The following is a 17,752-nucleotide window of genomic DNA, read 5'->3' on the forward strand; positions in this document are numbered from 1 at the left end:
AAACACATTGTGATTAAACAAAATTGGGATGTCCGATTTTGTTGTGTGGCGAGAGGTGTGTTCACTTCTATTCTGTGGCATATTTCCTTTAAGGGGCTGTGTGTATTTTTAGCACATTGAGTTAATAAAAAAATATATATATACGAGTTATCATATAAGCATGCTTTTATTTCTTGGTACTCGTCGGTCAAAAACTCGTTTTTCGGTTGCATTACACAATACAGCGGTATCTAGGGGGTCAAATAATAACAACGTCCCTTATGAAATAAGAAAAAATAATCTTGCATTATTCCCCCAAAAAGTACAGTTAGTGTACAACACTCGCAGTGCAATAAATAATTTTGTTGGATCAGATATAACGAATTTGTTCTTTTTCAAAATTACTCTTACTTTTTGGTATAAAATTAAATTCAAACATTTCATTGCTCCATTTTGGAGGCCTTTAAATGAAAAAAAAAAATAGCGATAAGCTAATTATTCTAAAAGTACTCCGCTACACCTATTAGCGACGCTGTGTTCTCGCATTGAGTCGCACATAAATGACGTCACTCATACGCGCATTGAACGTAAGCTACACCATTAGCGGTACGCTGTTTTTTCCCCACTAATCTAGCACCGCAATTTTTTGTGCACAAATAATCGTGGCACCATGAAACTAGTCAGGTAAGAGGATGAAAGGTACATATAAGTGTCGTAAAAAATATTTTTGGTGTGCTAACGGGAGAAGGGACGCCGGATGGCGATGGATAGAATCAGGTGAAGAGTGTAAGCTAGCTAGGCGGGAATCCAAATGAATGGACACCGCACGCTAGCCTTCAAAACCCCCCAAAAGACGTACTAATTTCAATTCTTTATGAAATTAAATTCATGTCCGCTTTATAAGCTTTTAATTACTGATTGTATACTCGCAAAAGTTATTTTAACCAGTCGTGCCCCTTTGCTTTGTTGAGTTAGCTTAGCATTTAGAACAATAGTGTTCCAATCCGAACTCGTGGAAAAGTGATATTTCCCATTCAGAACGTGTTTTTTTTTCTTCCAGGTTTTTAATGAAATTGAGCCATGAGACTGTTACCATCGAATTGAAGAACGGTACCCAGGTACATGGCACCATCACAGGTAAAATTGTTGCCGTAAGACTCCATATTAAAAGGGAAACAAGCTACAGTCCAGTGAACACTCGCAATTATGCGGTTCGCTTTTCACGGTCTCGCTGCTTTACTGGTTTGTACTGTGTGTTACATTCTGCATTCAGATTAGCTAAACAGTCCGGTTTCTGTTCACATTTAAGGTTTAAACTAGTTGACAGCACATATATTAATAATTAAAAGTGTATACAGTATTATACAATTTATCATTCATAACGATATAGTGAAGATTGTTTACCGCAAGAATAAACATAATACAGAGAATAACTAAAATGCTTGGGTCTGTAAACATTTTTGTTTCAATTTTATGATGGAGTATTGAATTCTAAGTTTTGTACTCCCTGGATTTTATTGTCAAGTCATTTTTATTTGTATAGCCCTTAATCACAAATTGTCAAATTCTTGATGAAGCGTCAAACTAGATATAAATTAGAATTTACACAGTATTTAACTTCAAATCATGGGCTGATACAGGGTTCCTGCGGATCCTTAAATTTTTAAGGCATTGAATTTATAGTATTATAAAGGCCTTAATTGGCATTAGAATGTCTCGAATTAATATTTAAAAGTCTTCCAAATGTCAACACAGAATACTTGTTTTAACTAAAAGGTATAGTAACGTTTATCAATTCTCTTTCTAATAATACGCTGATTGATTTACTTTAGTGGCAACCTCATGTGACCACGATAACGGAACCATATAAACGTTGATGTGTTGTAATTGTAATCCTGTGCAGTCCTTTGATACATTACGGGCAGTCCTTTGAGACGTCTTGTGATTTTCAAATGATTGCAAATAGCAACTTCAGATGATAGATAGATAGATAGATACTTTGTTCATCCCCGAAGGGAAATTCACATTTCCAGCAGCATCCCTGAGCTGAGAACAATCGAGAACAATCAAAAATAACACGGGAGCTGCTGGAGTGGCTGCCATTCGTGACGGCGCCGGAAGAAAAGATTCAATTTGAATCATGTACAAACAAACAAACAATTGAATCATGTACAAACAAAATATTCATGTTTCAATAAGTGGAGTGTTAATAAAATGGGGGGAAAATAATTTCTGATACTGATATAACCAGGTAAAACTAATTTTAAGTTACCTGTCCAAATGAATGTTGTGCCATCTCACCTTTCCCACTCTCTCTCCTCTCACCTTTCCCGCTCTCTCTCCTGCAGTTGACTTGCTGCTGCTCGCTCCTGAAACTAATACTTACCTCTTTGTGTATTGTGCAGTCCCTTCTCAAGTTTCTCTAAGCTGCTCGCACATTCTCAGCGCGCGAGAAAATCTAGCCGGCTCACAAAAATCAGGGCTCGAAATTGCTAATTAAGAAGCGACTTAAGTCAAAGTTACAGTGCATGAAGGGTTGTGTCCTAAATGCGGTATTAGTCTGTAGAAACATTTTAGAAATCAATAGTTACATCTCAACTTTTTTTTCCGCAGTTTTTACAAAAACCTGTATGCAGAGCACAAACATTAAAAAGTAACTCGTGTTTCTTGACTCATTTTGAGTGAGCCGTACATGAAATTTTGTGTCAACTAAGAGACACATTAAACACAACAAGGTTCATGCATAACACACAAAGAGAAAGAGTGCATCAACTTGACTGTTCTTTGAATTACCCCCAAAAATAGACATGTAAATTATTTCCCCTAAAAAGTACTTACATTTTAGGTTTGCAAAGTTAGACAAACAAATTTAGTGGTATGAAAGCGGCTATCAGTAAATAGAGGAGGACACATTTGAAAATAAGCCCATAAATTGGCATATGTGCAAGTATACATAATGTATGTAAAGCAGGTGCAGCATACGAATCCTTACAACTTGGCCTTTGTCTTAACATCTGCTACAAATAAACCTGACCCCCGATGGTGGGATAGTGTAAATTTAATGAGAGGTGGCTGTCCGACTGGCGTTTTTCGTCATGGCTAAAAGCTTTGCCACGATATGTGTACAAGACACAATGTATTGTGTGTGTGTGAAATACTTGTACATAATATATAGTCATGTTTATTCTTATAGCCCTTCATTACAAAGAGTCTCGAAGGGCTGCACAGACCACAGATTATTGTAAACCACAAAATATTATTACACCATCCCCTGATCTAAAACCTACATGAGGGCAAGGAAAAACTCAAAAACCCCAACATGAAGAAACCTTCAGAAGGGACTGCACATGAGGTAATCCCCCTTCCAGGATGACCCGGCTGCAATGGATGTTCCAAAAACAAATGATACACAAATATTATCAACACAAAAATAGGTTATTCATGTGCTATAGAATCTAAGTGTGTTTTAAGCTTAGATTTAAACAGTTCCACTGAGGTGGCAAATCGAATCTCAGGGGGAAGAGCATTTCACAGCACCGGGGCCCGAATGGAGAATGCTCTCGAACCTGCGGATATATTCTTAGCTCTTGGGATCACTAGTAGACCAGCATTTTCCGAGCGAAGGTTCCGGACCGGAACATAGTGGGAAATTAAATCTGAACGATATTACGGAGCAAGTCCATGCATGATTTTGTATAATACCAATAGAACCTTAAAATCCCATCTTAAGCTAACCGGAAGCCAATGCAGGTTAGATAAAATCGGAATAATGTGATCAAACTTTTTAGTCTTAGTTAGAAGCCTCACTGCACTATTTTTTTACCAGCTGAAGGCTCTTGATTTCAGGCTTCTGGAGACCAGAGTAGTACATTACAGTAATCGAGGCGGGAGGTAACAAACGCATGAATTATAATCCCCGCATCTGACTGAGACAGCATAGAGCAAATTTAAGCAATGTTGCTAAGATGGGAAAAAAAGCTTGTTTAGTAATATACTTAACGTATGTCAGAAGGAACACATTGGGGTCAAATATGACACCTAAATTTTTGACTGACTCTGGGTGATACTACATTTGTCAATGTTCAGAGCAGTTTTTGAGAAGTCATTTCATTTAGATGGACCAATAACTAACAGTTCGGGTCTTTTCAGAGTTTTGGGCGCAAGAAGTTGAGTGACATTAATTTTATCTCAGTGAGACAGACCTCCAAATTTCCAGTTTAGTGTGGCAGATTCCTCCATCGGAAGATATAGTTGAGTGTCATCTGCGTAGCAATGGAAACTGATTTTACACTTGTGAATAATATCACCTAATGAAAGCATGTAAATGCTGAAAAGGGGGCTCAAGTACTGAACCCTGCGGAACACCACAGGTAACACTTAAGGGCTCAGATGTAAATTCACCATATTTAACACAGTGCATCCTATCTGAGAGGTATTATCTGAACCATAAGAGGACGGTTCCTGAGAGACTAATCCATTTTTCGAACCAGTCTAGTAAGATATTATGGTCCACAATGTCAAAGGCAGCACTAAGGTCCAGCAGCAGCAGGAGTAATGAAGCGCCGTTTTCCATTGCCAGTAGAAGATTATTGGTTACCTTAATCAGGGCTGTCTCAGTAGAGTGGTTAGCCCTGAATCCTGATTGCATTGATTCAAAAAGATTGTTCTCGGATATAACATTCAGCTGCTATGCCACAACTTTTTCAAGTACTTTATAAAGAAATGATAGGTTTGACGCAGGTCTATAATTTCATAAGCCTTCTGGATCAACGTTGGGTTGTTTCAGTGTAGGTTTAATAACAGCGGGCTTAAAAGCCGCTGGAACTACACCTGAGGAGAGTGATATGTTTTAATATTTAGAACTGAAGGTCCAAGGACCCCAAAAAGACCTTTAATCAGTGAATCTGTAAGCGGGTCGAACGCATGTCCTCGGTTTGGCCGTATTCGCCACCTTTTGAAGATTATCAAGTGACAGATTACTAAATGGGGAAAAAAATCCCTGATCAGCCACCATGTCCCACATTTATAATTTTCATACCTTTGATATGTGACATATTTACATGGTCTTTAGAAATATATTCCCGTATGTGTTAAATCTTCTTATTAAGGACCATAAAGTCATGGGCTGAATGGGTAGAACTATCTGGAATCATATGTTGCATCGTTAGCGATGCTCCAGTGTCAAAGGATTTGGGGGTTATTCTTTTGTGCTACAATCACCTTCGAAAAATAGGCTGATTTTGCAGAGGCAAGAGATTCTTTATACATTAATAAGCTGTCACACCAGGTTTGACGGAAAACCTCAAGTTTGGGGGCGTGCCATTTTCTTTCAGATTTCCTGTAGTCTTGTTTAAGCGATCTAGTTTAATCAGTAAACAGGCGTGTGTCTTTTAGGTTGTGATTTAAGCCATAGAAGTGCTACGGAATCCAGGACACTAGCCAGGGTAGCGTTGAACTCATGAGTCAATAGAGCTGGAGCAAACATTGCGGCAGCTAAATCCTTTCGTTTCTTTAATACAACATTTAGCTAGCAACTCAAATGTAACTAAATAATGATCAGAAATAACGGTAGTACACGGTATCACTGTCACATTTGATGTTGAAACCCTCGAATCAGAACCAATTCTTGTGTGTTTCCATCTTTGAGTCGGCAAATCAATCGGTTGATAATTGACGAATGTGTCAGAGACCGAAACGCAACAGTAAGTGAACTGAGTGCGAAGTTCATATGAATGTTAAATTCCCCCATAATTATAATTTTGTCTACATAGGTTACTAGGTCAGACAACAGTTCAAAGAATTCATCTAAGAAAACTGAGTATGGTCCTGGTGCACGATGGTTACTACAAGAATTGACATTAACGGGGACTGCATGACAAGGGCCTCAAACACCTTATAATTATTAGAGGCACGGGTAATAAGATTGATTATATTTTCAGAAATGCGGTGGCTTGCGAAGCTATTTGTCCCCCTTGAACCTGTTGACCTTTTGCCACATTTCAGACTTCAAACACAAATATGTAAAACTAATATACTGGACTGTCTCAGAAAATTAGAATATTGTGATAAAGTTCTTTATTTTCTGTAATGCAATTAAAAAAACAAAAATGTCATACATTCTAGATTCATTACACATCAACTGAACTATTTCAAGCCTTTTATTTTAATATTGCTGAATTTGGCTTACAGCTTAAGAAAACTCAAAAATCCTATCTCAAAATATTAGAATATCATGAAAAAGTATACAAGTAGGCTATTCAACTAATCACCTGAATCATCTAATTAACTCGAAACACCTTGCGAGGGTTTCCTGAGCCTTAAAAACACTCAGCTTGGTTCAGTAAACTAAATCACTGCTGATCTGACTGCTGTCCAGAGGACCATCATTGATACCCTCCATCAGGAGGGTAAGACACAAAAGGAAAATTCTCAAAGAGCAGGCTGTTCACAGAGTGCAGTTTCAAAGCATATCCACAAAAAAGTCTGTTGGAAGGGAAAAATGTGGCCGGAAACGCTGCACAACCAAGAGAGATGACCGCAGCCTTAACAAAATTGTGACGAAGAGCCGCTTCCAGAATTTGGGGGAGCTTCAAAGACAGTGGGCTGAAGCTGGAGTCCAGGTATCAAAAGCCACAGTTCACAGACGTGTCCGGGAAATGGGCTACAATAGCCGTATTCCCATGGTCAAGCCACTTCTGAACTCAAGACAACGGAAGAAGCGTCTGACTTGGGCTATGGAGAAGAAGCACTGGACAGTTGCAGAGTGGTCCAAAGTCCTCTTTTCAGACGAAAGCAAGTTTTGCATTTCATTTGGAAGTCAAGGCGCCAGAGTCTGGAGAAAGGCTGGAGAGGAGCAAAATCCAAGTTGCTTGAAATCCAGTGTGAAGTTCCCACAGTCAGCAATGGTTTGGGGAGCCATGTCAGCTGCTGGTGTTGGTCCACTGTGTTTCATCAAGTCCAGAGTAAATGCAACTGTGTACCAAGAGATTTTAGAGCACTACATGCTTCCATCTGCTGAAAAGCTCTATGGAGATGAGGAGTTCATTTTCCAGCATGATCTGGCACCTGCCCACAGTGCCAAAACCACCAGTAACTGGTGCACTGACCATGGCATCACTGTCCTTGATTGGCCTGCTAATTCCCCTGACCTGAACCCCATTGAGAATTTGTGGGGTATAGTTAAGAAGAAGATGAAAGACACCAGACCTACAAATGCAAATGAGTTGAAGGCCGCTATCGAAGCATCCTGGGCATCAATAACACCTCAGCAATGCCACAGGCTGATTGCCTCCATGCCACGCCGGATTGATGCAGTAATCCGTGCAAAAGGATTCCCAACCAAGTACTGAGTGCATCAATGGACATTTTCAAATGTTTGATTTAGTTTTGCTGTTATAAAATCTTTTTTTTACTTGGTCTGAGGAAGTATTCTAATATTTTGAGATAGGATTTTTGAGTTTTTTTCAGCTGTAAGCCAAAATCAGCAATATTAAAATAATAAAAGGCTTGAAATAGTTCAGTTGATGTGTAATGAATCCAGAATGTATGACATTTTTGTTTTTTTAATTGCATTACAGAAAATAAAGAACTTTATCACAATATTCTAATTTTCTGAGACAGTCCAGTATATATTTATTGGGGGTTGACAAATATTTTGGAATCCATTATCCCCGATTTTATATTGTTGCAAGCAAGGAACGGCAGAGCACACTTATGTCAGACCCAGTTGCTCGTTTTTTCATGAATGTATTCACTCCTTAAATTAACTGCACGTGTCTGGCCGTGATTAATTATCCTCAATCCCATATTAGTCTGAGCAGGGGCCGACAATCTGCTTAAATGAAATGCACTGTTTTCTCTACGATCTGTTATCCCTGGTTGACTAAAGCTGAGATCAGGAGTCTGCTATACTTTGGTGCTCAAACACTGATCCTTAATAGATTATGGTCAAGTACTTGGGTATCACTATTTAAATATTTGCCTTGGATGATCCCAAAGTACCTGAACCAGATATTCTTCACTTTCTTTATCAAGTAGATTTTACATCAGAGATGTTTGCACTTGGATTTTCACATGGATGACGCATGTGTGCAGGTGTGGACGTGAGCATGAACACACACCTAAAGGCGGTGAAGATGACATTGAAGAACCGTGAACCGGCTCAGCTGGAATCGCTGAGTATCCGGGGCAATAACATCCGCTACTTCATTTTGCCCGACAGCCTGCCACTTGACACACTGCTTGTCGATATTGAGCCCAAAATCAAGTCCAAGAAAAGGGAAACCGGTAAATAGCGATGTCAAATCAAAAGAGTTTATTGGTCCATTGAAATAAGTGTTCGAAAATGTTAATTTGGTGTTTTGCAAATGTCGTTTCAGCACTCCGTTGTTTTTGTGAGCTAATCTAAATTCCCAAGTCACTACTTTTTCTTCGTAACATGCCTTTTCTAGTTCAGATGTTTGAAAATTAATTTACATGTCTGAATATGCCTGTCAGGCAAAATACGTTATAAACACAAAGCAAACACCGCGTACAAAAAAAACAGGTTTTCCCTTTGATAGTCAAGGTTAGGTTTGGAAATACTTGTTTGAGGAATGCGTCCAACAATTATTATTGTTTGTGGGCAGTTGCCGGACGGGGCCGTGGCAGAGGACGAGGACGTGGCAGAGGACGAGGGCGAGGACGGGGAGGTCCAAGGAGATAATGGCCTCTCCCCAAAAAAAGAAATCGTCACCTGCTCTTTACTGTTTTTGTACAGTATGATTCATTTTCAGTTTTTTTCCCCCTTTTGTATATTAAAATGTTTGCTGATGAAAGCACCCTGATAATTTGTTGATGCCTCTTCAATTTTTTTCCTCCTCAAAATAAAGTTCATTATTTTATAGAAAAAGCTTGATTATAGTGGATTATGAAACTTTTAATATAGTGCCTTATTAAAACGCAGTGTATTTGTGCTGTGCTACAAAGCAAAATATATGTAGAAGCCCAAAAGCTCCATTTTTTTTTTTTTTTTTTCCCCCACAGGCTTTCACAAAGTTTTTGGGTGCACCTTGAGCAGTAAGATGTCTGACTGCTCTTTCTACATGAGAGTCAAATGTGTGTTCGAGTATTTTTAACATTTCCTATATTTCTGCTGATTTAAATATTGTTTATGTTTAACTTTTTTGGGGGGTTAGATAAAACCCAGGAAAACATCTAAACAATACTCATAATTTACCATCAGGAATGTTGTCTGGGGCGAGATCAGTTTTTTTTTCAGTATGGTGTGCTTTATTGTTCAACTTACCTTCGTAACCTGCCCTTAATGACTGATGACAAGGGATTTTTTGTAAACACATGCCAATTAGGGGGGTTAGGGGGGATAAATTCGTTTTTGGCATTGAATGTGTGAACTGGTTTAAGTGAGTGCAGTTCTACAGCTGAACCAACTCACCGTGCTGGACAAATTCAACACTGCCCTGTAGCGGCCGAAGAGTATTATTTTATATATATATATATATATATATATATATATATATATGTGTATCTTGACAAATCGCCAAGAGGCTTTTATTTTTTTTTTGACATACTCAGATTTGTCGCAGGGCCAGACAAATGTTTGTCATACCTCATAAGCTGTACACAGAAAAGGACAGGACTGGGTTAATGTTTTTTTTTTTTACACGGGGATGCCTCAGACTACCCCGTTAACCCTTTAAGGATGATTTTAATATTAACGGGTGCTCTAAAGGAAAGACCCGTTCCGTTGTCAGCATCGTATAAAAGGTCTTATCACGTTGTCTGTCATTCCCCGACGTCAGCACCGGATCCGGATGTAAAACAATAATCTGACAATAAACTTTGTATTAAAAGACGGAGGAGGTTCCTTTGTATAATGTTTGCTATGTTGATCAAGTCTCAGGCCGGTTTGGGCTGCTCTCAACCAGTCAGAGCAGCTTGCAGCCTAATCATAAGCTTTGCACTTGTTAGCTGCGTCAGCCACGAGACGTTCAAATACCCCCAAAATTTCCGAATGGCGCCCGGAAGGTCCGGAAGTCACAGCGATGACTCATTTGCTTATTTCGCTTACGGCAGTAACTTGTTGAAGGAAAGACTCCAAATGAGTAATCCTTCGGTCAAATTCCTGGACATCGGTCGGCTGAAGGTCGGTTATTTTAGTTTTTTATCTGGCGTACATGTTGGTGGTTATGCTTACGCGCCCTTGATACGACGACAACAACAACGAGCGTAAGAAGCCGTTTTCCGAAGTCTGTCGAAAATTGCAGAAATTTTAGATTGATCACGAGTGCAAAAACGATTATTATAATATTCAAATTAAATTAACCCTCAGGATATCGTTTTTACTGCATGTACGTGAACATACCATCCAATTTATAATTTATGTGGGTGAGAAAGTACTTCGAGGTTAAGGACTCATTTCATTTAGTAATGGTGGAACCATTTTTTTATACTCACTTCATGCGATTACACGAGGTGCTTTCCGAATGTCACCACCAGATGGCGTGAGGAAAAAGTCAGGAAAAACACGTGGTGACTGACCTCTGCTGCGTGATTATCATTGGTTTCAGCTTGTGGTTCAAAGGTGCGTTCATAAAAAATACGAATAAAAAGCGTAAATTACAAGGTAATTGTACCCGTGATTTTAATAGGGAACTGTCAGTTGCATTTGGTTTCTAGGCCAAACATGTGCGTTCAAAAATACGTAAAGGAAAAAACGCATAGTTTTGTTTGTTGGTGCGTGAAAATGCAAAATAAATAAAAATGAAATCAGCGCGGACTGTTATATCTCACATGATGCAGGACTCAACAGTTTTACTTCGTCTTGTGGGCCAAAAGTGCGTTCATAACTATAGGTTTACTCTAATGCAATTACAGTATAGCCGTGATTTTAATGAAGAACTAGAAGGTGCGTTCATAAACGTAGAGGAGTAATGCATGTAATCATAATGAAATCAGTACAGTTTGGTTTCTGGGCGAAAGGTGCGTTAAATAATGGGAAAAGAAAAACTTTGATGACTACTGCATACCATTTCGTCAGGTCAATTTTAGTTTTGGAATGTGTTCAGGAAAATCGGGAAAAATATGAGGTGACAATAATGCTCTTTATGCAGGACAACCCAGCCTGTGGGCCGAAAGGCTGTTCAAAAACAGTAGAAATAACAAATTGTGTCTATAAGCTTGATTTTTGGTTCGTGGGTGTGTTCAGGTGGTTTGAGGGCAATGTTCCCTCTGAGTCTAAAGTCTGAGGAATCACATTGTCCCAAACTAGTCAAATCAAGTTACATTCTGATGGCCTTCCATCAAGTCAAATGTTAATTAATTGGGAAATGAAATATTGGAAAGGTCGCACGCCCACAAAAACTATTACATGAGAGTTTTTTTTTTTTTTTTTTTTTTCAAAAAGTACATTTTTTTTATACACTAACATTTTGTGGATTTATTTAGTCGGTTGCATGATACAGAACTGTATTTAAACACGATTTTTAGTGAAAGTAAAACATGTTAAAACATGAATATTGACTATTACCTTTTCAAAAATTGCAAATTATTTGAATGCCCCCACAAAACTTGTCCCTTTCCTGCTTATTTGTTATTCTTTTTTTTTTTTTTTTTTTTTTTTTCTAAATTTTTTTTTTTTTCTGAGCTTCTTATTCTTTCCTAGCTTTTTAATTCTTCTTGCCTTTTTCTTTTTTTTTCTCCTCTGGTTCCCTTTTCTTTTTTTTGCTACTTAGTTGTTCTCTTTCCTAGATTTTTATGTCTTTTCCTGACTTTTCTCCCCAGCTTTTTCTTTTTTTCGCTTTTCTCTTCTTTATATTTTTCATTTTTAACTTTTCCCTTTATTTTCCCCCCTTTTAAATGACTTTGTGCAAAATGTCACGCAATAATTGGTAATATATAGATGAACGCAACAACAATTTGAAGGGCAGTTTGGGTGCCAAATGAGGCAGTTCTTTTGACTGAGCTGAAAGAGTCGCTTCTCTGAAAAGATGAAACTTGCACGGCAACATTGATGTAGTCACGTAGGTAAGAAAGGTCACTTAGCTACGTTGTCTCACCGTCCAGGCGGTAATTCAAGTGAACCACACTTGTCTCTCTATATTTTAATGTCTTCGTGATAAAGAAATAATATTGTATATTTTCTTTCAAGTAGCAAACTCGTATAACTCCCTGACCTCTGCTATTCCAAACGCCTACCCGAACCCCAAGAAAGATTAAAGAAAAAGTTTATTTAAGCGTATCTAAGAAATGTACTTACCGTATTTTCCGCACTATAAGACGCACCTAAAAGCTAATATTTTTTTCAAAAGCTGCCCATGCGCCTTGTAATACAGTGCGCCTTATATATGGATCAATATTAAGTCGCACGGTCTCGCAACAAAGGCAAGCAGCCGCCGACTAGATTTTTCCTCGTAGGCGATGCGGTCCGCGGTGTATGCTGGGATACATATGCCGGCGTTTCATTTCCCAGCCAATGTGTCAATCATCATTTGAATCGATCACTATTGGCTAAAGTTATTCGGAGGTAAAGAGGGCGGATCCATTTTATCATTTACAGGCTCGCATAGGCTAAAGGGGCGAAACAAAGCCTGCAATTGGCTGAAAAAGATGAACGTGAATCACATGTTCGGTTGCACAACGTTTTTGGGTCCTGTATTTGTAAATATTTTACTCTCCTGGATTTACTACACTCACGGATATAAGAGGACCATGGTTGCACATTATTATTGAACGCAACAACTTCGCTGAGCTACTCAGGCTATATATTTTTCCAGTATCTTGTTTCAGACTGACCTTGATGTTTCTGTGATGAGTCTATTTTTAAATTAAACTCAATTCCAAGTGTTTATTGTCATATGCACAGTAAAGTTGTGAGCGAAAAAGAAAATAGAAACTAAGGAATGGTTGGCATTTCTTGAATCCCAAGACTTTAACCTTCCGAATGATATTTGGAACGATGCATTTGAGTGACATTGTACGGACACTGTTTCCGTACATGTCTGAGACACGTATTTGCTTCTTTGCAAGCTTTCGGAATGTTAAGGGGGTAATCAGTTGGACTGAATCATCTGACTGTTTTGTCGACGTTCCCATTGTAGCGCCTTATGTATGGAAAATATTGGACCAAAAACTATTTTTTGGGGGTGCGCCCTATAACCCAGTGTGCCTTATAGTGCAGAAAATACGGTACTTGCACGCACATAATGAAAAAGCTTACTGAGGCTGGAATGAGCAAGGACATGGAGGCAGCGAGTAAAAGTTCTACAACATTCTATTACCGGCTTTTTCCTCCAGACAGGGATGAGCAACCCATCATTTTCTGGCCGGTATTTATGACTAATGCATTTCAACGCAGGACTACAAGCTGGATTTTGGGTTGTGTACTGAAATTAGGCACAACGACTGGCACGGCGGCGCGGCCACCATCCGGGAATGTCCCGGTTCTGAAGTTTGGGGCGTCATCTGGACCCTCGGCCAAGAAGACTTGGAATCTTTAGACGAGTCAGGCTGCAACACAACCTCACCTAAACACACAAACACGACAATATTGTGACATGTTTGTGTGTTTTCAGTCAGGAAGGCGTTTTAAAGGGGCGTTATTCCCCGCGGGAGGTCAGGGTAGAGAGCATTGATCACGGAGAGATGGTCTGCAGGACGTACCAGATGAACAACTTTAGAGCTTGTCCTACGTCGCCGCAGTACAAATATGTACGTATTTATGTGTTTTGGAATGTGTGTCAGCATGCACAGGAAAAAAATATATATATTTTTTTTACCTCAAATAAGACCTAAAGTAACTTAGTAACTTGTTGTCCCTTAGGAAATGGTCATTTTTGCCAAATAAACAGCAAAATATACATTTCGCATTTACAGTACACTTAACATATATTTTTGTCTAACGTCCTCATACAACTAATTTCTGTTTTTTTTTTTTTATTTATTCATCTGTATGTATGCCTCAAAAGTTGAATAGATTTACTTTTCTCAATTGAAAAAAATCTAATACTTGTTTAACTCATGCACTGAAATCTGTCAAAAACATCTATAGTTGTCATTGTCAATGAATGAGTTATTTCCGAAACTCATTGGCAGTGAATGATTTAATGCCAAAAATGTCCATAGCTGTTATTGTCAGTAAATAAAATAATCCCCAAAATGTCTATAGCCGTCATTGGCAGCTAATGCATTTATGCTAAACACGGTTATAGCTGTCGATTGGCGGTGATTGAGTTAATGCCAAAAATGTTTGAAGCTGGCATTGTCAGTAAATAAAATAATCCCCAAAACATTTAAAGCCGTCATTGGAAGCTAAAGGGTTTATGCTCAACACATCTATAGCTGTCAATTGGCAGTGAATGAGTAAATGCCAAAAACGTCAATACCTGTCATCGGCAGTGAGTAGGTGAATGCCAAATGAGTTAATGCTCTTTTTGTTCTTCTGTGTTTTTTTTATTTTTGGCTCGGTTTACTGTTCAAAGTTTCCTGTTAACAGTTCTGCATTAAAAAAATCAGAACAATAGTTCAGATTTTTGTAATTATAAAAAAGTTACATTTACTAAATTTAATAATAATGTTGTGTATTTCAAGGAAAAGGTATGCACGAAAAAATAACACTTTTATACTTTTTAAAAGTACTTTTTAACTCCATTGCAAGTTATATTCAAGTTTTGTCTACAACATGCCTACTAATAAGAAAAAGAAAAATGAGAGGGTAATAGATGTAATCGCATTTGCCCACAGGTGGTGTGTTTGGGTGCCAAACAAAACGGACTTCCCCAAAATTACATCAGGGAGCTGCAGGCAATCCAGGACAACCAATACACGGGACCTTCCATTTTGGATCGCTTAAATTTGCACGTCAATTAGCGGTGAGGTACTTTTGGGCAATAAATTAGGTAAAAATTTATGATAGGTTTCTATCACTAGCTATACAGAAATTTCACTTTGCGATCCCCACCTCAAAACTAAATCATGTTGTATCCTGGGGTATCTGATCTTGACGATATAAAGTGAAACTACATGATCAATATAGACTGAGGCTTTTCTACAATTTGGTTCATTTCCTTCTTAGGCTAAAGTTTTTGTTGTTCTTTTTTGAATCACTATAAGATCGGATCAGTTTTTCGCTGAAGATCTGGCAGCTCGAAATAGCCCAACCTGTAATTTTTTTTGTTTTGTTTTTTTTGTTAAGTCAAGTCAATTTATTTTTATTTGTATAGCCCTAAATCACAAGTCTCAAATAATTTAGCATTTTCCCCAGAGGCCTTCCAAGCCGGAACTCCTGACCAGATTCATGCTTAATGAATCAAAACAAATCAAATCACTTTTTCCGACTCTGAAATATGGCAATGCGTGATCGGGAGAAAAAAAAGGAAAATATCTGGCTATGATTATTTTCTTCCTGTGGGATGAAAAAGTAAAAATAAAAAGAAGATGGTTTACAGGATAGTGACTGGACTCTGCTGCTAATGTTAGCTGCTGCCAGTTAGCCTTTTAGCACTAGGTTTTTCTGCTACATTTAACTTAAAACCACCCCAAAAGCCGTAATTGGCACTGAACATTGAAGTCTAACTGCTAGTTTTAGCGGCTTGTTAACAAGAAAATGCTTGGGGTTCATGGCTAGTTAGCCTTTGATTAGGCAGAATACTGTAACAAATATTAGCTAATGATATTAAATTCTAGCACTTGACTACAGATAACATAAGGTGTCAGTTAACCCTAAAATTTGCTATAGCATTATCGCCCTGCTAGCTATCTCTTAATCACCGGGGTTGACCATTAATGATAGTCACTAGTTAGAGTTGACTACTTGAAAGCCCACTACCAAATGACAAAGTTCACTGGTAAAATTGGCAACTATTAGCATGAACTAGTGTACTAATAGTATTGGGGGATATTTGATGTAGCATTGAATTGAGCTGATAACTGGTTAAGAAGGCCTTAGCACTGCCTTTAGTATTAGAGCCTAGCTGAATAGCTCTTGGGGCTAATTGTCTACTAGTAAATATAGTCATTTGTTAGCTAGTTAGAGTTGGTTAATATAGATTTGTTGGAAGCTCCCTTGTTACATAAGCCCAGTACTATCGTTAACCGCAAATTAACCAAATTAACCTTTAATGCTTCACTGCATAGGTGCTGCTAGCTACTATTAGTGATCACAAAAGCACTGGGTTTAGCATTAGCACTTGGCCTGCTATCTCTTAGGGTCATGCCTTTATCATGAATTATGGTCACTGGTAAGCTCGTTAGAGTTGGTTAATATGGACTGCTTGGTAGCTCTCTTGTTAGCTAAAACGCTAGTCCATCACTATCGTTTAACACAAAGTAGCCTGAGTGACTCAGTGTATGGATATTGCTAGCCACTATTGGCCTGATCACTGTTGTGATCACGAATGCTATCTGGTAGTATTTAAACCTACCAGTGGATTGTGCTGCTGCATTAGCTAGCCCAAACATTGCCTCTAGGATTAGCACCTAGCTTGCTAGCTCTTAGGGCCAGGTGTCGACAATTAATAAAAATCAGTAGTTAAAGTAAGGTAACGTACTCGCCCCGGTTTCTCCCTTGTTAGCTGACCGCAAATTAGCCAGAGCAACTATTAGTTTGAACACAGTAGTCTACTGATTACAAATATTTCAGTGGTATTCTATGCTTACATTGGACTGTGCTGATAACTGGTTTAGCTAGCTCAAGCACTGCGTTTAAAATTAGCACCTAGCTCGTTTGTTATTGGGCCCAAGCACTTACCATAGATGCTATACACTAGTTTGCTGGTTATAGTTATTGACTGCTTGGTAACCCTTTTGTTTGCTAAAAAAAGAGACCAGCATTTTACAAAACCATAAATAAACCTGAAAGCCTGATTTTCCATCACAATCACTTTCTGGTGATATATGATGCCACTTTTGGATTGCGCTAGCCAAAGCACTGGGTTTAGTATTAGGTTTTAGCTAGCTACTGTAGTTCTTACGCTATTAAAGATTGCCAATTGCTAAGGTTTAGAGTTGAGTGCTTATGTTTAGTGGTTCTTATTAGCGCTGGAGCACATAAATAATTGTAACCTCCATTAGCTTGAGCATTGACTTCTACTTCTAGTGTTAACGTCAGCTAATTAGTTAGCTATAACGTCTTGAATGTACCGCTAGCAAGTTAACTTCTTTTGGACAACAGAAACGTAAGAAAAAAAACACGTTCCTGTTAATTCGATTAAAAACTTTGCGATCCGACCCTGCCATGGTCAAATTCCATTTCCTTTCCAGCTAATAGCGAAAAACCAACTGCGCTAATCGTTTTGTTTCGGGCCTCAACAGGCTGCGCGAGAACTTGGAAAGTGTCTTCCTGTATTAAATGTATGAAATGTACTTTTTCTTTTCAGCAAATTCTTCTAGAGGAAGTCTCAAATTTGCACAACCAGAGTGTCTGCAATCAATCTCAGCATGTGAATTTTCCTGTGGAATCTCCGTCTTAATAATGAATCATTCTGGCAGAATTTGCCTTTTTTTTTATTTATTCATGATGGAATGTTACTGTAAGTAACATTAATTATTTATATTCTCACCTAATGTTTATTTGACTTTTACCAGCTTAATGAAAGATCAATAAATCAGAAGTTTTTCACCATTAGAATTTTCATTTTCTTAAACTTTTCTTACTGAGGTAACATTTGTTCTACTACATTTTATTTTGTTCTTTAATTGCATATATCTTCTTAGACATCGATTCCACATACTATAGAGCAGGGTCACCAACCTTTGAGGATAAGAGCTACCTTTTTGT

General features: G+C 38.3%; 2 protein-coding genes across 2 annotated transcripts; both read left to right on the plus strand.

The window, feature by feature from the left end:
- Nucleotides 1–518: 518 nt before the first annotated feature.
- snrpd1 (small nuclear ribonucleoprotein D1 polypeptide) lies at nucleotides 519–8,807 on the plus strand. Its single transcript, XM_088328802.1, has 4 exons — nucleotides 519–663; nucleotides 1,040–1,116; nucleotides 8,074–8,265; nucleotides 8,607–8,807. The coding sequence occupies exons 1-4, from the start codon at nucleotides 650–652 to the stop codon at nucleotides 8,681–8,683; spliced, it is 360 nt and encodes a 119-aa protein (XP_088184928.1). The 5' UTR covers nucleotides 519–649; the 3' UTR covers nucleotides 8,684–8,807.
- Nucleotides 8,808–9,816: 1,009 nt separating this feature from the next.
- Nucleotides 9,817–17,602, plus strand: ggcta (gamma-glutamylcyclotransferase a). Its single transcript, XM_088328801.1, has 5 exons — nucleotides 9,817–10,123; nucleotides 13,334–13,479; nucleotides 13,551–13,686; nucleotides 14,719–14,846; nucleotides 17,352–17,602. Exons 1-4 carry the CDS (start codon nucleotides 9,854–9,856, stop codon nucleotides 14,842–14,844), a joined length of 678 nt encoding a protein of 225 aa, XP_088184927.1. The 5' UTR covers nucleotides 9,817–9,853; the 3' UTR covers nucleotides 14,845–14,846; nucleotides 17,352–17,602.
- The last annotated feature ends 150 nt before the right edge of the window (nucleotides 17,603–17,752 follow it).

The sequence above is a fragment of the Urocampus carinirostris genome, chromosome 2 (genome assembly GCF_059441175.1).
Source record: "Urocampus carinirostris isolate Australia breed hairy pipefish chromosome 2, RoL_Ucar_1.0, whole genome shotgun sequence".
Classification (NCBI taxonomy): domain Eukaryota; kingdom Metazoa; phylum Chordata; class Actinopteri; order Syngnathiformes; family Syngnathidae; genus Urocampus; species Urocampus carinirostris.

Bases quoted from the DNA above. Each gene is read 5' to 3' on its own strand.
- ggcta (XM_088328801.1), top strand. From the start codon at position 9,854: ATGTTTGCTATGTTGATCAAGTCTCAGGCCGGTTTGGGCTGCTCTCAA. The intron at 13,480-13,550 runs GTCAGGCTGCAA...GTGTGTTTTCAG, and splicing joins GACTTGGAATCTTTAGACGA to TCAGGAAGGCGTTTTAAAGG. The intron at 13,687-14,718 runs GTACGTATTTAT...ATTTGCCCACAG, and splicing joins CGTCGCCGCAGTACAAATAT to GTGGTGTGTTTGGGTGCCAA.
- snrpd1 (XM_088328802.1), top strand. The intron at 1,117-8,073 runs GTAAAATTGTTG...GCATGTGTGCAG, and splicing joins GGTACATGGCACCATCACAG to GTGTGGACGTGAGCATGAAC. The intron at 8,266-8,606 runs GTAAATAGCGAT...GTTTGTGGGCAG, and splicing joins GTCCAAGAAAAGGGAAACCG to TTGCCGGACGGGGCCGTGGC.